The 20,846-nt window shown below is 40.1% G+C and overlaps 1 protein-coding gene across 10 annotated transcripts in view; it reads right to left on the reverse strand.

Moving 5' to 3' along the window:
• The window catches only part of USP40 (ubiquitin specific peptidase 40), an 89,523-nt gene that overhangs the window by 66,543 nt on the left and 2,134 nt on the right, over nucleotides 1–20,846 (reverse strand). For 8 of the 10 annotated variants that reach the window (XM_064587269.1, XM_045867691.3, XM_064587267.1 and 5 more), the window contains 7 exons: nucleotides 18,956–19,023; nucleotides 17,483–17,596; nucleotides 14,740–14,904; nucleotides 12,968–13,114; nucleotides 10,582–10,725; nucleotides 8,031–8,159; nucleotides 1,139–1,234 (listed from right to left, as the gene is read on the reverse strand). In XM_064587269.1, the coding sequence (XP_064443339.1) occupies nucleotides 1,139–1,234; nucleotides 8,031–8,159; nucleotides 10,582–10,725; nucleotides 12,968–13,114; nucleotides 14,740–14,904; nucleotides 17,483–17,596; nucleotides 18,956–19,023 (863 nt within the window). The remainder of the gene's footprint in view (nucleotides 1–1,138; nucleotides 1,235–8,030; nucleotides 8,160–10,581; nucleotides 10,726–12,967; nucleotides 13,115–14,739; nucleotides 14,905–17,482; nucleotides 17,597–18,955; nucleotides 19,024–20,846) is intronic. The other 2 variants (XM_064587268.1, XM_064587270.1) reach the window with 2 other exon arrangements.

Consider the following 20,846-nt stretch of genomic DNA (forward strand, 5'->3'; position numbering starts at 1 on the left):
ACTGTTCTCCCTGCTTGTGCTCTCTTGCTCTCTCTGTCAAATAAATAAATCAAATCTTTAAAAAGAAAAAAAGAAAAAAAAAATAAAAGGGAGAAAGAAGTGACTATTTTGGGCTGAAATGTGTCCATCCCCCACCCCCCTGCCAATTCATATGTTGACTCCTTAACCCTCAAGATTTCAACTTTGACTTTATTTGGTTAGGGCCTTTAAAGAAGTGTTGATGTTAAAAATGAGGTCATTAGGGTGGGTCCTAGTCTAATCTGATTGGAGTCAGAAGAAGAAGAAATAGACAGAGATCCTTGAGATGCGTAGGTACAGAGGAAAGGCCATGTGAGCACACAGCGAGGAGGTGGCCATCTGCCAGCCATGGAGAGGCCTCAGGAGAGAATAAACCTGCTGGCACCTTGATCTTGGACTCCAAGCCTCCACGACTGTGAGAAAATAAATTTCTGTTGTTTAAGCCCCCCAGTCTGTGGTCCTTTGTTATGGCAGCCCCAGCAGACTGATACAGTGGCCACAGACCAAGGTGGTTAAAGGACTCAGCGAGGTCCATGGTAAAGAGTTAAGAAAGCCTTTTTAAGAATGGATAAATACATGCAAGGAACTTAACCACCTTTACAACACAGCGCTAAGGAAACGTTAAAAAGTCATATACTTGAGGCATTATCAGTGTATCAATATTAGGAATGAAAAAGGGGGCATAACCTCAGGAACTACAGAGAGCAGAAGGATAACATGGGACGATAGCAAATTCCAAAAACAATACGTATGGTAAATCCCAACTCTATTTAAAAGAACAGTAATACCCCAAACCCTATAACCCAATCCCAATATATGTATATAAACACAAAGAAGACAGAATGCAAAGAATATACATCAAAGTGTTAACAATTACTGGGTACTTGGTTTATTTATACTTTTAACATATTTCCTAGTTTTTTTCTCTCAAATTTTCTACCACAAACATGAATTTTTCAGTAACTAGAAAGTCTCCAATAAACAAACTGTAAAAATAGACACAGAGAATGTCCCAAAGGAATAAGACTATGACTAGTACTGATATCAGTTCTATCCATGAATTCTCACACATATGTGTGCATATCTGAAACACACACACAAATATAAACTCTCTCTCTACCTGTAGTAAGATCACTTTCAGAATTATCAGTGGATCGTCAATCTCTTGTTCATTCTGGAGATCTTTTAAATTCACATCTGGTTTGCTTTTTTCCTCCTAGAAAGGAAAACAATAAAAATTTATCCCTTAAAAGGTAATTAACAAAATAGAAATGTTCGTGTTGTGGAAGTTTCAAAATGGAGAAATGACGATAAAAACATCGTTATAACTTATGTATACTTTGGAATTCGGCAGACCTGGCTTTGATTTCCAGCTCTGGCTGACTAATCCCCGATACGTCATTTAACCTCTCTGGCATTCTCTGTGAACGGGACCGTGAGATAACTCCCAGCACAACACACACATGGTAGGTCCTGACAGGTTCCCGGTAGGCACCACTTCAGCTGCACCCTACGAATCCTGACATGTTGTGTGTCACTGGCAAGAGCAGCTCAGTGCTCGCTTCTACTTCCTGATCGTCCAAATTTGCACCCCACTCTATGAAGTTATTAGGGAACATGTCAAAACAAGGTATTTTTATTCACTGATTTTTTTTTATACACGCCATCTTGCAAAAGTATTTTCATTTGACTTAAAACCATAAATCAAATAGACCTAATAACAAGAGACAAAAGTAATAAAGAGACAGCAAAACAAAATGGTAGACTAAATACAACTATTCTACTAAAAGATTGCTAAAAATGCTGGATAAGTAGACACAACAAAACAAACAAAGGCACTTTTTTTAAAACACACACTGAATTACCAAGAGAGTATCAGGGAAATCCTCAGAGAACAAGTGAAATGGGAACCCAGGGAGGAAATCCAGGGTAGAGGCCTCCAGCTGTCCCACCTTGCTGACACAGCTTCTACTCTGATGCTCATACAGGATGAGGTATGGGAGACAAAGTCTAAGGACCCCCCAAAGTATGGAGTTGAATGATTGGTTTTCCAAACAACCAGTTCTGTGGTCCTCTGACACCATCTGGGTCTCACAATTCAGTTCAGTTTTGATACTAACTTCATTTAGTCCTGCAAGACTGCCCCCACTTCAGACAATAGCCACAAATGGGGTCCCAGGCCATCTGCACTTCTGCCTGGCTGATTACAAATTCTAGGGTTCCTACAATTCCCACTTCAGGTTTGATAATTTCTTGGAATGGCTCACAGAACTCAGGACCTTATACACAGGACTACAGTTTAGTACAAAAGATACAAATGAACAGCCAGATGAAGAGGTACATAGGGCGAGGTCAGGAAGGGCCCTGAGAGTAGGAGCTTCTGTCCCCATGGAGTCAGGGTGGCCACCCTCCCTGCATGTGGATGTGTTCACCATCCAGAAGCTCCCTTAGCCTCCTGGTTTGAATTGTTTTTTTTTTTTTTTTAAGATTTTATTTATTTATTTGAGAGAGAGCGCGCGAGCTCGCGCACGAGCAGGGGTAGGGGGAGAGGTTCTGAGAAGCAGACTCCCTGCTGAGCAGGGAGCCCAATGTGGGGCTCGATCCCAGGACCTTGAGATCATGACCTGAGCTGAAGGCAGATGCTTAACTAACTGAGCCACCCAGGCGTACCTTGCTTCAGAGTTTTAATCGAAGTTTCAACATTCAGGCATGACTGACTGACTGAACTCAATCACTAGCTCCTCTTCCCTCCACGGGTCAGGAGCTGGGGCTAAAAACACCAATGCTCTATTCATGTGGTTGTTCCTCTAGTGACCAGCCCTCACTCTGAAGATATCTAGGCCCCACCAAGAGTGATCCCATTAGCATGAACTCAGGTGTGGTCGAAAGGGGTTCATTATGAACAACAAAAGACATGCCTATCACTCATGCCATTTCAAGGACCTCTATTCCAAGAACCAAGTATATACTTTTTTCTTTCTTTCTTTCTTTTTTTTTTTTTTTTAAAGATTTACTTATTTGAGAGAAAGAGAGAGACTGAAAGAGTACACATGAGCTGGGTTCAGAGGGGCAGAGGGAGACGGAGAGAAAGAATCTCAAGCAGACTCCCTGCTGAGCACAGAGCCCGACGCAGGGCTCAGTCTCACGACCCACGACATCATGACCTAAGCTGAAATCATGAGTCGGACACTTAACCAACTTAGCCACCCCAAGCGCCCCAAGTATATACTTTTTAAAAATTATACCACAAAGATAAATTTCAGCAGGCAGCTAGAAAGAAAGAGGTACCTACCTTCTCAGTACAAACTCGACCTAGAAAAAATCCACCCCACAACAAAGGACAATGAGGAACTGGCTTGCTTTGACCTCGATACTGGATAAAGGTAGAAAAACATTTCTAATACTTTGTCATCACAAGTAGGTCCCCATGTGGGTTCCTGGTCCAAATTTACATTAGCTGCACGGCTCTAAAACCAGTAAGTCAAGACCTGATTTTAAAGTAGGGTTGGAAGTGACCCCAGGCACGTGATAGAGGTAAACACTTTTTTCGGAGGAAGGCATTTTCAACTCAGTCCTCAAGTTACTCCAGTAAATCACATTCTTAAAAAACCAACCAAACAAGGCTATAGTCTAAAATAACAAGATCATAAGGAAGTAGGATCAGCAGATATCCAGGGGCGCCTGGGTGGCTCAGATGGTTAAGCATCTGCCTTCGGCTCAGGTCATGATCCCAGGGTCCTGGGATCGAACCCTACATCGGGCTCCCTGCTCAGCGGGAAGCCTGCTTCTCTCTCTCTTCCTCTGCCTCTCTCCCTGCTCATGCTCTCTTTCTCTGTGTCTCAGAGGAATAAATAAAATCTTAAAAAAAAGAATCAGCAGATACCCAAATCAGACCTACAAAGCCTTCAGATACTGCAATTATCAGACCAATAAAATAGCATGTTTAATATGTTTAAGATGTGATTAAGGAAAGAGATTTAAAAATGGCAGAAGGGGAGAGACAGGCCAGCACTGCCCCCTATCTGACCAGCACAGGTGACAAACAGGCCCAGTCCTCCTCCACTTCGCCAGTGTCCAACCCTGGCCTTGCTGGGACAGTAGGAACTGCTTCGGGGCTGCCTACTGGGAGCTGTTGTGAAGCCTTCTCTGACCCACTTCCTCAAATGTGCAAGAAAATGTCACTCAACCATCGATGAAGCAAAAGGTCTCTAAAGAAGCAGAAAGCAAAGATCAGGCTCCTTTTCACAGCCAGATCTAGTCACATTTTGAATAGTTAATGGCCTCCATACTAGAAGAAAGGGATCATCTTCTAGAAAAAAAGAGAAATGTTGCCTTTATTATTTTTATTGTCTTTTAAAATAAATTTTACACCCAACACGGGGCTCAAACTTACGACCCTGAGATCAAGAGTTGCACATTCTATCAACTGAGCCAGCCAGGAGCCTCTGAAATGTTGCCTTAAAAGCAGGGAAAATTATGTCCGATTGGTCACGTAAGTTATTTCTTTGCAGACAGTTCCTACTAAAGAACTCCATGAATGCAGGGAACAGCTCCTTGAAAGGGAAGAAGAAATTGCCAAACTATAAGAAGAAAGAACAATACCAGGCTATGATTAGAACATATGGAATCCTATGTCTCTGGGCGCAAGAAATCTCTCAGAATAATGGTAATAAAAAGACAGGCAGGGTCCAGCAGGTATATGTACTGAAGTTGAAATTCTTAAAGCACTACTCATTATTTGACCACCATAGAGCTCTGGATGAAAAAGTAGTGATTCTGGAAGAACAGAATAAGGAAAAAATTTAACAAACGGGATGCTTCACAGAAGGCATGAATAAGGAGAAATACTAAGCACAAATGGAAAGCGATCTTCCGATTGTTCTTCAAGCCTAGAGGAAGACCTTGCTAATGTAACAAAGCTTCAGGAACAGAGAAGCAGTGCGGAGAGCAAAACCAAATGACAGAGTGCCTGTGTGCCCTCTCGAGTCACACAGCAGACCCAGGAGAAAAGCCCGACAATGACAGAAAAGAGCAAAGTGATTCTGAGGAAGTGAACATGTAAGCGTGGAGCTGTCCAAGGAAGCACAACCCAGAACGAAGACACCGAAGAGAGAATCACCGCTCGAGACACGTGACCTCACCGCTGTACGAGGCTATCTCTGTGTGTGACCTCAGTGATGAACTGGAAAATGAAACTGCAAATAAGTATTTGATGGGTCAAAGACTGACGCTAAACCTCAGCACCTCTAAAAGTGCCGGCAATCAGACGGTGGCTGAACAAAAGCTGGAGTGGTGCTAAGGAGAGCGGAGGTGCATGCCCTGAGCTGGAAGCTGAACCAGGGCAGAAAGTGGGAGTCCTTTCTCAGACTGAAGAGACAGGGCAACACTGGAAAAAAAGGTTACACAGATGAAGGCATACCTGGAAAAAAAAAGCCAAGACTACAGTGGGCAAGGCGAAGAAATGAACCACATAATATTTATTAGACCTGTTTACAAGCTTATATCGGCATCTGAGAAAAACCTTCAACATCATTTTTTAGGGAAAGTGAAATGAAGCTCAAATAATTGTCTGAGAAGGGCGGGGAGAAGGCTGCTCTAGAGAACCCGAACTCTCTACTACAGGACCCTGGAAATAGGAAAGCAGCGAAGACAGGCAGCCTGATAGGAATCAGCTCCAACTAAGCACAGAAACCTTGAGGGCCAAATGAGACCAGATGAGGGTAGGAGACCTTCCCTTGGTCTGAATGGGAATGTGTCCCACAAACCAGCGTCTTGGCAAACGTGGCACAAGCATTTGGGAGTGAGGTGTGTACGGCATTCTCGGCCGAACGAAATGGAAGGTAAAGGACTGGGAAGGGTGAAACAAAACAGTCTTTCTCCAAAGATGTCTGCAGCGTAAGAAGGTTTAGCAAGATGGCTGATTTGTAAAATCAATAAACGAACGGTAACTGCATTTCATACACCAGCCACAAATAGTCCAAAAAATATAAAGTTGAGACACAGCCCCACAGAACGTCTCCCTGGTAAATACCAAACAAAAAGTTTGACTTTTTAAATATCCATATACTTTTTAATACCAAAGTACAATGGACGGAGCATGAGAAATGCAAACGGATGTTCTGAAAAGCAAACAATGCCAACGAAGAGAAGATGCATCTAGAACACTGTTGTCACCCAGAGAAGCTGTATTACTATATGTGGTGCAACTACTGTTAACAAGAGCACCTGACAGTCGGGAAGATGTCATAAGCATTCTACATCCTCCCACCATGGTCTGTAACGTACAGACGGAAATTTCACTGTGTTTTAGGTACATGTTAGACAACTGGTTGAGAGTTTGGGGTTGGTGTGTAACACACTTTGATTCTTCCCATTGCAAATAATTGGAACTAGACGTTCAGGTAGCGCTCTACCTCAGAACATCTGCAAATTCTTAAGAGAATTGCAAAGCTTTTTCAATAAGAAGCTCTAAAATATGAAAAGATTTATCTGACTTATAGATGTAGGTTCAAAATTCTACTTCTGAGAATGGGTGTTGTGTGTTTGTGAACACTGACAAGCTGACTCTAGAAACGGTCACAGAAGAATAAAAGGCCAAGACACTCCTGAAGAATAACACCACATAGGGACACTTGCCCTACCAGATATCATGACTGCTATAATGCTACAGAAATTAACAATGTCGGGGCGGGTGCCTGGGTGGCTCAGTTGGTTAAGCGACTGCCTTCGGCTCAGGTCATGATCCTGGAGTCCCGGGATCGAGTCCCACATCAGGCTCCCTGATCAGCAGGGGGTGTGCTTCTCCCTCTGCCCTCTTCCCTCTTGTGCTCTCTGTCTCTCATTCTCTCTCTCTCAAATAAATAAATAAAATCTTTAAAAAAAAAACCCAAAAAACAAAAAACAAAAAAAAAACCAATGTCGGGGTGTCTGGGTGGCTCGGTCGTTAAGCGTCTGCCTTCGGCTCAGGTCATGATCCCAGGGTCCTAGGATCGAGCCCCGCATCGGGCTCCCTGCTCAGTGGGAGGCCTGCTTCTCCCTCTCCCACTCCCCCTGCTTGTGTTCCTGCTCTCGCTGTGTCTCTCTCTGTCAAATAAATAAATAAAAAATCTTAAAAAAACAAAAAACAAAAAACAATGTGGTATTGGCCTAGGAATAGAAAAAAGGAACAATGAAACAGAATAGAGGGGCCCCAAAGGACTCATACATAAATAAACAATTGATATAACAGAACTGGCACTGTGGATTGGTGGGGAAAGAATGGATTATTCAATAAATGGTAATGGGCAACCGGGTTAAAAAAAAAAAGAAATCATACCCCATTCACAGGAAACCATTCCAGAAAGACTGAGAAGTTTAAAATGTAAAAGGCAAAACTATAAAACTTTTAGAAGACAGTATAGGAGGAAAATCTTCATCATCTTTGGCTGGTGCCACGAAGGACAAAGAGAAGCCGAGGAACGGTTATTGATTACAGGAGATCTAAGAGATATGCTAACTAAATATAATGCAGGACCCTGCACTTGGCACTAGAGTGGGGAAGAAAATGCTGTAAAGGATCTGATGAGACAACTGGTGGAGTCGGAGTATAAACTCTTTATTAGAGAGTACTATTTCAATGCGGGACTTTCCGATTTTGATCTACGCTTACGTAAGGGAACACCCTTATTCTCAGGAGATAAACACGGAAGTATTTAGGGGTAGAGGGACCTGATGTCTTCAGCTTAATTTCAGATGGTTTAGTACTCATAAGATAACATTAACTGTGTGTGTGTGTGTTTGCACAAACTTGGCAAATCGTTAACAACTGAAGGATGCAGGTGAAGAGTATCCATAGAAGGTGTTCCTACGCTGCCGGTTATTTTTCTGTAAGTATGAAACTATTTAGAAATAAAAACTTAAAACTAACTGTATCGACTTTCCATGCCTATAAAAATTTCTGAGGGTAAATACACATAACTATGGCAAAAGATGATCCTCACCAAAGTAAGACCAGAACTAATTTCTATGCTTACCTGGGATTGCCAGTTTCCCAGATGATCGACATCTTTAACATACACGTGGTAATGTCCTCCATAGCAACCACCTTTATGTACAATAACTGAGAAAAGGTCATAGACATACTCCAAGTCGTCCGAGTCATTCTGTGAAAAAAAGAGCATAGACAGTGAGAGTTTACGTAAAATGGGAAGATACATGACCAAAGAGAAGGAAGAATTTCAACTATGAAAATGTTTATTATCATTATTTAGGGGTAAATTAAGATAAATTTGAGTAATTGGCTTTAAATTTAAAAATTTTCAATTCTTAGATTGAAAACTATCATTCATCTAATACCAATCACACAACAACCAAGCGAATTCTGCCTCTTAAATATGAAAACACACAAAATGTTATTTTTATGTACTTTGGCTAAGATCGTGTACACCAAAGGGCTAATGAAACACACTCCCCAATGCGTCTGCGATAGTTTTAGCAAGAGAAAACCATCTTTGTATTATACCTACTATGCTGCTTTAGAAACGTGTTCTTTAGCTGTTGAATTTGTCCCATACTCCAACATGGGCCTCAGAGTCAGAGCCACATCCACTCTCACCCCCGACACTGCACTCCACAGCACAGGAATTAAGCAATTGTGAATACTAGCTGTTTGTTTAGAGGCAGTTTAGTGGGATGAACAGGTTTCTTCTATGATCAATCTTTTCTATAATTAACGTGCTCTATAATTATGACTGACCCAACTGATGAACACTTATACTGGCATTAAAAAAAAAATCTACTTTAGGTTAAGAGATACTTTGCATGTGAACATGCTACTTGAAGGGTGCCAATTATCGAAGAAACTTATTTCCCTGAAACACTGTACTTTTATTTTTTTGTACTTTTAAAGTAAGTAGTATTTTTAAAATGTCTGGCTCAGGCAAAAGAGAGATGAACAAAGGTGCAAAGTGACAATTTTTTTCATGAATACAGAAATCAAAAAGTAAAATTATGGTCAATTTCTTAGCTAGTGGCGCAATGGTTCACCTATTTCAATTTTGTAATTTCAAAGTATGTTAAGATAATGTGACAAACTACTTCTTTTTATTTTTTATTTTTTTTGAAGATTTTATTTATTTATTTGACAGAGAGAGAGACAGCGAGAGAGGGAACACAAGCAGGGGGAGTGGGAGAGGGAGAAGCAGGCTTTCCGCGGAGCAGGGAGCCCCATGCGGGGCTCGATCCCAGGACCCCAGGATCATGACCTGAGCTGAAGGCAGACGCTTAACGACTGAGCCACCCAGGTGCCCCAAAACTACTTTTTTTTTTAAAAAAGCTAAAATTTTTCCATACGAGATGATACATGTTAACTAAATCTAGTGTGGTCATTTTGCAATATATGTAAATCAAACCATCATCCTGTACATCTTAAATGTACAGTGATGTCTGTCAATTATTTCTCAACAAAACTGGAAAATTATAAAAGAATTAACTCAGTTATCCTGAAAAAAAATTTTTGTTGTTGTTGTTTTTAAGTAGGCTTCATGCCCAGCATGGAGCCCAATGCAAGGGCTCACAACCCTGAGATCAAGACCTGAGCTGAGATCAAGAGTTGGATGCTTAATCGACTGAGCCACCCAGGCGCCCCCAAAAACTGTTTTATTCAGGCAGTAAATGGGGGAGGGTATATTAACTTACTCTGGAAAAACTGCTCATTCTTTATGTGTCAATCAAACAAAACCCAAAAAGCTCAGCTATCAGGCTTGAAGGAGAAGGCGGCCCATCCAAACGGAAGAATAAAGAAAATATAATTTTTATACAAAGAAACTCAATAGCTACTTAATAAATGTTCTTTCTGGTCTTGATAAACATACAAATAACGATTTGTAGTAAGAAATGCAGGAGTCTCATGACTCTGATCTTGGCATGTATAGCGATTGTGTAGAAAATATTTTAAAATGGCTTATGAAGGACATTGCATAATTAATGTGTTTTCAAAACTTTCCTTCCTGTATCTCAAAGATTATAAATTCTAGCAAAATTCCAATCACCTATTCACTTTCTAGATGTGTAATTCATTATTGCATCTCATGTAAACTAAATCCAAATAATAAGGTACTAATTAATGGTCATTTCTCCTAATGTTGGGTCATTTCTAATTTTGTTCTTAAGTTTTCTTTTCAAAGATTTTTCAAGGAGAGTTTAATAAAAAGAACTGAGAACAAATCTGTACTTTGGAAACTCAAAAGGACTGTAATAAACCGGCAGTTCTCAGCTGGGACTGATTTTATCCACGCTCTCCCCCAGGAGACACGGACACTTGGTAAGGTCTGGACATTTTTGTCACTACTGGGGGTGGGGTGGGAGGGTGGGATGCTATTGTCATCTAGCGGGCAGAGGCCAGGGATGCAGCTTACAACCCTACAATGCATGGGATACAGCACCCACAACAAAGAATTACCCAACTCAAAATATTAACTGTGCCAGGTTGAAAGATTCTGCAATAAGCCAACCGAAAATGAGGCCAATAAAAGACCCTATCTTGAGAGGAGAAAAGAAAGAATTTCACAATAAAATAATTCAAACCTGTTCACAAAAAGGCTTGAGATTGATCCGGAGAGGGAACGTGTAACAGCTAGTTTCCTTGTATCGTTCACGCTTCACAAAATCAAAATTAAATCTTAATAATGAAACAGTAAGAAAGGGAGGCAGCTTACGTAATTTGGCCGACTGTTGAAAGAAAAATTTTTACAGTTGTTTTAAAAGCAGAGTTATAGAAAAGAATACATAATGTTTCTTAAGATATGAAAAAGCAACCTGTGATGCAGTTTTAAGAGAAACGTATCCTTCAATCACATAAATTCATCATCTTGGATTCAAGTCCGCTCTTGATATGAATTCATCTCTTTTATGGGACCAAAAGTGATATTGCTCATTTATGTTAACAACTAAAAATTTACAACCCAAGTTCATGTTTTTAGTGTTGATATCCTATCATCAAAGCTATCCGACAAGCGTGTTGTAACTGGTGCTCCCCCTTTTAACACTGCTCCTTCCCTGTGTGAGTCCTGGCCTCCTCGGGGCCTCCACTTGGCCTAGCACACGGTCCTTTTATTTACTGAAGGACTGGAGCTCTTCACCTGGGACCTATGGACCTATTTCAGTGGATCTGAACCCTTGAAATTACATGGTCTGCGTACTTGTATTTTTATGGGGAGAAGATCCACAGTTTTCATTAGACTTTCAAAAGGCTCTTACTCCCCAAATGTTAAGACCCATTGATTGGGGTTTTATAATGACTGTCCTTAAAAGCAGGTAAAAAAGGTTTTTTTTATTTCCCTGCTTTAAAACAAAATGCTAGATGATGCTGCGTTTTATTTAAAAGTCATCAGCTTCCCAACCCCTTAACACTAATGGTATGTTGGGTATGGAGTGGCAAAAAAATCCTTTCCATCTATAAAATTGTCCTTAATTATAATATTATCCTTACATATAAATATCTAACATTCCTAAAAAGGAATTTAAAACAATTCCACAAATTGGGGGTTAAAAAAAAGTTAAGTGAAAAAACAGCAATGTAACACGGCAGATTGTCCAATATGTTGACAATATGAGATACCCAAGTATCTCATCTATACTACAGCTGAGAAAAGTCTGCTCAGAGTAAGAAAACCTACATTAATTTAGGTAGCACAACAAATGGAAATTTAGGATGCAATTTTAAAAGTATTGAGATGAAAAAATTTCCACTGAAAAAGAATTAAACCAATAACATAAAAAGTACATGCCAAGAACTGCTTTCGTTGAGCTAAAGGTTCTTGTTTTACTAATGTGCAAATAAGTTCAACCAAAATTAAGAATGTATTTAAGTATCCTTCCAAGACTTTTCATCTTCTGAATTTTATATTTATTAGATTGCAGTTTTAACACCAAAGGTGAAATGCAAAATCGATAAGCGAAAGATAAACCTATTTGCGTGTCACAAAAAGGCAAAGGTTGGATGGAAATACACATTAAACAGTGTAAAATTACCCTGGTTTCCAATCCTATTGTGAAAGCTACAGGCATGGAGTTTTTTTTTAACATTCTCCCCTACAACCTGCAGGATCTAAATCGATATGGTATGTTCTATGAATCAGTCCTCATTCTGTTTGTTGGAAAATTCAGTAACTGTCAACTCTAGGAATGGTGCTCTCTGTTACAGGTAACTACAAAGACCCATCTTTTGTGGGAGCTCTACAAGCCGGTGCCCACTAACCACCGACTGGAGAGCCCATCACATCATCCAGCAGCAGTGGAATAGTTAAGTTACTAAGGCCTGCCTTCCTCTCATCCCTGAGTAAGAAACCCACAGGTACCCTATCAGGCCCTTTAATCGGCAAGATGAGAATCCCCACTGGGGGAGGCAGAAGGGGCGTATTAGACTTGCTAGTCAGGGAGGGTGTACCTGTCAGTATTGTAAAGTAACTCCATGTGCAGAAAACGAAGCTGTTTTCGCAGTACTAAGCAAAGAAAGGAAAGCTCAATGAGCTTCTTGGCAGAAATAAAAATCCATTGCCTTCTTCCTTATGTTAGTTTGCAAAAAGCAAACCAAGTTGCAAACCAACTTTTTTGCAAACCAAGTTTGCAAAACCAAGTTTGCAAACAACTTGGTTACTTGTTCCTAGAGCAGAACAGGGGAGTTTATTTTAAAAAAAGGCACATTTAAGAAACACTGAAGTACACATAAATTTTTCCTGGGACAGGAAGAAGTTGAGAGACCTGTTGGGTTGAAAGTTTAAAAACATTCTTGATTGCAAAAAATTAAAATACAGATATATGTAGAAAGTTAACTGTCTTTTCAATCCTTAGCTGCAATTAAGAGGTTCATGTGTATCTTCCAGACTTTCTCATACAAGCGGACTTCACCTGGCAAACCTTCATGCTACCAAGTACTGAGTGGGCCCCTGGGAGAAGGCAGTATCTGTCTTACCTTCGCAGCTTTAACCAGCCTGTCACAAGTCCCACAGTGGTATAAGTTGTCACAGTCAAACATTTCCTCTTCTACATACATGGTCCAGAGGGCATCTTCCAAACCTGACACATTTTTGACTGCTACTGTTAGATCTAAGAAGTCTTCCTGAAATACACATGAATATAATATTGAAAAAACAATTCCACAGTGGTTCACGAACACATCACCAACTCCCACATATACTGGGAATAACAGTAACTTTTCCTTAAAACACCGTATGTGTGAAGGTATAGACCTCCCAATCAGATACTGTGAAATTGATCACACATAATTACCCTAAAACAAATTATAATTTGGCTTAAGAATACATCAGGATTTTCTTAAGTTCGTTGTAGCTATAATCAAACCTATTTTAGCAGGAACTAAAACAAACCACCGAACACACATCTGAACTGGTAAGTGTGTGGTGCTTATCAGTTCTGTCTTAGTCATGGGCAGGGCTGGAGTCTCTAGTGTAAACCCCACTTCCTCCTCTTCTTCTGCTAGGGCTGGCTTAAGATATACTAAGGGAAGTTGTAAGAAAAAAATTGTTTTGAGCCAGGATTAAAAGGTATTTTTATAAAAATTAAGAGGAGAGCATTTTGCAAACAGGAGTCTATCGACTCTAACTACATTTGAATTATAATTTACTTATAGTAATAAACACTTAAAATCTGACAAGTTTAAACCATTCAGTTTTGTGTGTGTGTGCATTAGCATTACTCTAAAGGGTTATTACAGGGACTGTAAAATAATGAGTTCTAACTAGTTCGTGGTGGAAATCTAAATACAAGCAACATATACAGTTTATAATATGTATGTATGAAAAGTTAAAGTTGATAATTATGTGCCTTCATATACATTATTTCTTGAAATTTCTTTGTGATTATTACAGTATAGTTAAGTCAATCATATGGTAATCCAAAGACACACAACGTCTTAATATTTCCAAACTAGGCTGACCAAACTCTTTAGTAGCACAGGCAAAAGGACCAAAAAGTATTTTTTATTCCCAAGTCTTTCATAAAAAGCAGAAAAAAAAATATTTGTATCCAAAAAAGCAATTAATGCAAAATTTAGAAAATGGCATTTGATTTTTTACCCATAGTCAATCACAGCAATTTTCTATAACTCTTGCGATAACAAAAGGAGATTTTCATTAAGGGACAACTGTTCAGTGATGCAATCATGTGCTGTACAAGATTTATAGAGCATGTGGAGATTATTCTATTTCGTCAGTAAATTTCCGATTTCTAATTTCCAATGAGATTAAATGGACAACATAACCTCACACACGTACAAATGAACTTTCTGAAGGACATTAATAAACGAAATCCAGTATTTAATTATAGATGTTTATCAATGTAAACATTCCTTAGTATGCTCTATTTTTATTACTTCTTTAATTAACTTTTGTTGCAATACTCCCACCAACCATGATACTGGCTTTTCTCATGAGGGCACAGACCTCTACCTATAAACATCCCCCAAATTTATTTTCTGAATATCAGAGAACTGAATAAAAGATTAAAGCTATGCTTTAAGACATTTGCTTCTTTCAGTTTATATGAAGAAATCTGGATTATAAATTTAGGATTGAAGTGTAGTTAGAGTAAAAGAAAAAAAACCTGATAAGGTTATTTCTAGTAATAAACACCTTGCTCCTCACATGGTGTTACAGATCACAGATTTAATTATGTGCGTTATAACTTACGATATAACTTATTACTACAACACACTTGCATATTCACCTGCTTTTCACTGACATTCTTACACTCTTTACAAACAACCTGGTTAACAACGGTTCCATGATACAGACGATTGATGAGGTCATGGCCGGAGGTCCCGACTAAAGAAGTTTCCAAAGCACTAAAGAGAATTCGATTCAGTTCCTGCACATCATGTTGCCTCATTTCCTATAAAACAGGTAACTTTTAAATGTAATTTTGTGCTTCAGATTCTTAAAAACAGATTTTTAAAATGGTATTGGTTACAAAACACAAGATTTATCTAGAAATCCAAAGGTAAGCCTTGATCAAATATTAAGGATGACTAAGCTAAACAAACCGAGATCAGGTTAAGAGATCACCACTGCTCTTAGTTTCGCTCCAAAATGAAATATGAACAGGTGGTGTTCAGGGTGCACATATAACTCAACTCACTCGCAACAGGAAAGTGCTTTTATTCGTGTGGGAAACCACACACATGGCCACACCACAGAAGCAGAGGAGTGAAGAACACAACAGGCACAGAGCAGTCTCTCAGAGCTGGCAACATCTCACTTACATCAGGGGATCTGAATTATCAGCATTTGAAAAGAACCAGAATTTACTCCTTACAGATATAAACCAAGTAACACAGAGATGAGAAAAATTCTGATGGCACTCGCTTCACTCCACCACGAGTCATGCGACTGTGTGAGAACACACTGAATGCCTTAAGAACGACTGATAAACCAGAGCCAAGGGGGACACCAACACTCAGAAGTGGAGCAGAGGAGGAAGAGCAGTGGGGGGTTGGGGGGGGACTGGGAGATGAGGTCACGAACAAGTGCTGACTTGTACCTTGAAGAGTGAATCTCATGGCATGTGAATTGTATCTCAACAGAGAGGCCATTTTTAAAACAAAGAAGGAACAAGTGGAAGCTGGTGCTTTGATGGGGTGGGGGGGTGGGGAGGGGTGGTGAGTGCCCCTGCGAGCCCGCTGAGAGCACAGAAGTCTCTCCTAGAACTTGGCACATGGATGTCATGAGTGACTTTGACAAGAAAGGCAGAAAGGAGGTACATGAACAAATGAAAGGTGCAGAAGTAGAGACCATGAGGGAAGACAATTTTAAGGAAAAGTGTCATGTGAAAAGAAGCTGATAAAGTGGATGAAAGCTGGAGCAAGAAGTGGGCCTCAGGATCTTTTTTCTTGTTTTTCAACATACAAGACTTAGACTAAATTTCTCCTGTATCACTGCCTCTGAAGGGAACCTGTGCAAGTTTTCAAGCTCTGTTTCTGAACAATTCTAAGTTTGGCAAAGGTGTCTCTGAGTCCCTCTCTACCAATCCTAGCAGGTTTCCTGAGAGATTTTATTTAGAGATTAATAAATAAGGTTTTCACTGCTTTAAGAGTATGAAATCAGCAACTCAGTGGAAGCTCATGATCAAAACTGAAAATCCATCAGCTGATGACGAGATTAAAAAAAATGTGGCCTATCCCTCCAGCAGGATGTTACTTGGCAATAAAAAGGGATGGAGTGCTGATTCATACTACAACATGCTTGAATCTTGAAAACATGATTTTAAGTGAAAGAAGCTAGTTTAAAAAGATCTCATATCGTATAATTCTATTTCTATTTCTGTGAAATTCACAAAAAAGGAAAATCTGGGAAGGTAGAAAGGTGGTGAGTGGTTGCCAGGGTCTGGGGCGGGGGGAGAGTGACTGCTAATGGGTATGGGGTTTCTTTCTGGGGTGATGAAAATGTTCTAAATTGACTGTTATGATGGTTGTACAACTCTGTGAATATACTGAACAAATGCTGACTTGTACCCTGAAGAGTGAATCTTATGGCATGTGAATTGTATCTCAACAGAGAGGCCATTTTTAAAACAAGGAAGGAACAAGGAATTAACCCTAAGCACCTGCCCTACACCAGAAATTCAACTGTGTGATACCCCATTTTCTTCAAAGCTTAAGCCCTACCTCTTCGACCTTGTCTGGTTTAGGAGTGTTCCTCATTAGAAGACCACACTGTAAAGTTTACTTTGAAAGCAATATAACATTATTCTGGTCATTGCCTCTTTAAATTCTGTGATAGTCTCCCACACCTTTCTCTTTCAAGAATACATGTAGTCCATAAAAAAAAATCGCAGCTCATCAATATTGACAACAAGCACCTTTACTCACTGTTGACATGTTCAGTGTTTGCATATAGTGAAGTACTCTTTAGAAACTCCAACAGAAAATCAGAGAACGTCCACACACAGGAAGATACAGGAAGAAAATGAAGAGAGTCTGGAGAAAAGCAGGACAGGGAAAATGCAAAGACCTGCCAAGAATGTTTTTACCCTTTTGCTTGAAGCGAGTGTTCCAATGAGAATACCCAGACCCAAACACAAAAGCACGTCATAAAGGCAGACAGAATTATTGCCAGTCGGCTTTCTGAGCTGATTAGCAGTTTGTTATATAAATGGTAATTTGCATGTAGTAGATGTTGTATCCCAACTAGACTATATAAAGGGTAGAAATCGTAAAAACCAGTTCTTCTACTTCTCCCTCTATCTACAACCCTCTCTCCCATGCCAAATCATACCCATTCATAAAATCCTGCACAGGGCAAGTGTCTAGAAATATACCTCTGGCTTGCAGTTATTGAACATGAGAAGTAAATATTTAAACTATTTCTTCAGACCCTAAGACAAAATTAACGGAAGTTAGATAATGTTATTAAACCAGTGTTTACTCTTTATTGCTGGTAACTTTGTTCCTTGGAGAAGCTGATCTTCGTACCTCATTGCTGGTCCACCCGAAGCTGTCAGTGAGGTCTGCTGTGGATGCTGCATCCTGGTCTAAGAGCAGAAGCTGGGCAAACAACCGTTGTAACTGTAAAGGTATGATCCGAACCTGATCGAGAAGCAGATGCATTTCTAAATGAAATCTGTTCACATCAGTTGGAGTGTTTTATTTATTTATTTATTTATTTATTTTTTAGTTGGAGTGTTTTAAAAGAACTGCCGACTAGTTTTCTCCTCTTTCCTAGTTCATTCAGTTCAATCTGGAGGAAGTTTAAAACTACTACACAGGATGAAGTAAGATTCACTTTTCTTCTAAAATTCTAATTCAATCCAAAAAGTTTTAGCTATCTGGAGTTTTCTACCTTGACACAGTACAGATCAATGTGAACACCCCCGTAGGCCCTAAGAAACCACCCGACTGATTGCTGCCAACCATTTCAGTCTCTGCTAGTTCACTCCTTCTCTGAAACCTCTCAGAGACCCACTCCCTGTGAGGAAAATTCCAGTCACGACTCTCACTTGCTGTGGAGTCTGGAAACCTCAGAGAGCTGGATGCACCTGCCTCACGGTCTTCCTGCTTTATCTGGTGTGGGGAGGGTTAGAGCAGGCAGAGAAGGGTGCTCAGAGCCTTGTGGGCAGACTGGACTTTCATATATAAAGCAAGAATAAGACTTTAGACACTTCTATGGCAATTTGACATTAGAGTATGATCTGCAAGAGACTGGGAAGAAAAGGAAATACACAAAAATTGGCTCTTTGCAGCACAGGTGGTTTGAGAAGAGCTGGGCCAGATTACAGAAGACTTTTTTAAAAAGATTTTATTTATTTATTTGACACAGAGAGAGAGATCACAAGTAGGCAGACAGGCAGGCAGGCAGAGGGAGAAGCAGGCTCCCCACTGAGCAGGGAGTCCGATGTGGGGCCCGATCCCAGGACCCTGGGATCATGACCTGAGACAAAGGCAGATGCTTAACCGACTGAGCCACCCACCCACCCCACAGAAGACTCCTATTAAGAAACGCAGATTTTAGCCTGAAAGCAATAAACTTCTGAATGGTATTTAAAGCCAGGAAGAAGATTAGATATGTACTTATAATAAACCAATTCCTCACTCAGCTTATTTCCAGAATATCAAACTGAAAGAACACCAGTCTCTACTTTTAGTTGTTGTTACAAATCTGTGCATTAAGTAGATTTCCTGGTAGGCTAGTGTGGGCCAGTTGCAAATACCTTCTTGACCAAGCTAGGTCTATAAAGCAGTACCAGCACTATATTTGAAGTAATTCTTTTTTGAAAAGAAGATTCCATTCAGTCCCACATATAGGCCAAGTCACTTCTTGAAAATAAAGATTAATATTTGGGAATTAATCAAATTATGAATTTCTATGAATAAGGAACTCAGTTCCTTCCTTAAAAGACATTTCTTTAATACTCCAAAAAAAGACCCTGTAAATCATAGATTTAATACCTTTGCATCAGGTTTATCCTTATCCTCGAATGAACCAAGCTCTTCTGGGCCAAGGGAAAATAAAGCTTCTAAACAAAACGTAGAATCAGAGATATAAATGATGTTATTTCATTTTAACAAAGTGTTTTAGAAAGCCAAAGCCTCCAGTAAATAAAATCAGTTAAAGATTCAGAAGCATGACTGTGGCAGTATTTATACTGTTACTCTACCCATTTTACTTCCTGATAACATTACTTTTAACCACCGACTCAATATAAAGTGGCATGCTAAGGTTTCAGTACAGAAGATCTATAAAAGGAAAACTATGCTTATAAAAGTAAAAACAGTAACATCAGAAATCTTTGATGGCTTCCTATTGCCTACGACAGTGGGTCCCAAAAGCCACATGGGGAAATATACAATATGAAATAGTGTCATGTGTGTTCATTCACAAGCCACATGTGAGGCTTCCAACCATCCTTTCGAGAGAAAGGTCACCTTTAACTCTCAACGCCCTTACTTTTTTCGGTATAAGAATGTCTTTTCTGTGTTAAGGGTAATAACAGATGGTAGTGACCTTACCTGGAACAATAAGTTGGTAACCCAGGGCCAGTCTCCACAATTGTTTTATACTCCCAAGTCTACGCATGCCACTCACTAGGGCGTATCAGAATCTTACGGGAAGTCTGTATTCAAACCAGCTGTGAACTCCTACTACGAAACTTTGATCTACTCTAGGGAGAGAAGGGATGGGATGGGTACTGTGTCCCTCTGAAAACCCCGCTGCCCTGCTTATGAATGTTATATTCCTCCTAAGCTCCTGGCAGGAACTGAGAAGAAATGAACTACAAACATAAAGCTTAAAGCATAAAACCATACAAGGACTTTTACAATTATTACCCAGTACTCTCAGCCACCCTGACTAGTACAGTGGAACCCAATCCAGCCCTACTCAAGATACCATCCCAAAAAGTTCCAGAATTCTCCCCACCAGTACTCTGCCAATTCTTACCCCTTCTAAATTATATCTCCCCTTCAATAAGCATCAGGATTCCTACGAAGCCTTATATGGAATGCACAGCCCACATTAAGATACAAGCCCACGTGCTTGGCCAGCGATCTCCTTTGCTGAGAGTAAGATGGCCTGGGCTCTTGCTCGGTAGCCTTCTCCATTCAGCCCTAACCTTGCTCAGTGGCCCTCTGTATAACCTGGACCGCTTGCCCACCAATCACCTTTCTCAGTCTCTTTTAAGGCTAATTTGCTACTTCAACTATATTAAAACTTGGAAAAATTTAACTCTCCCTAGTAATCTGTTGAAACGTATGTTGAAAATTTCTAACAGTGGAATAACTGAATACGTTAGGGAGAGATTTTTACGGAGAGGATGGCGTCAAGGACAAATGCCACCATTCTGAAATTCCACATGCAGCTTAATCCATTAGAATGGCCCCGGGGAGGGGATAATGGTAAATATTTACTAAATCTCTGGAGGCAGGAAGTCTTTCTAAACTTAGAAGCAAACAGAAAATGTCAAAAAATTTGCCAAATTTCGTAGTGATGGGAAGACGGATGAGATACTGGATACAGGATGAGCCAAGTTGTCTGTCCTCAGTATAAGGAGACACTGTGGAGAGCTGAGCCAGTCATGCAGCTTTGTGGCTGAAGGCCCCAGTCAGGGCCATGTAAAGGTAATGTTCATACTGAAATCAAGGGATCAAAGAGACTAAGACCCTTGTGGAGGAAGCTAGTTTGCAGAGACAGGAATGGGACAAACAGAGAGAAAAACAGGGGCAAGAAATCAAGGCTCCAATGAGGTCAGGCTGGCTTCCTGTAGTGGTCTCAAGGAGATTCCCCTATATTCTTACAGTAAATCCCCCTTTTAATTGAGCTGATACAAGTGGGTTTCTGTTT

The sequence above is a fragment of the Mirounga angustirostris genome, unplaced genomic scaffold (genome assembly GCF_029215605.1).
Source record: "Mirounga angustirostris isolate CCGP_5_RB_7025 unplaced genomic scaffold, mMirAng1.0.hap1 SCAF_3, whole genome shotgun sequence".
Classification (NCBI taxonomy): Eukaryota; Metazoa; Chordata; class Mammalia; order Carnivora; family Phocidae; genus Mirounga; species Mirounga angustirostris.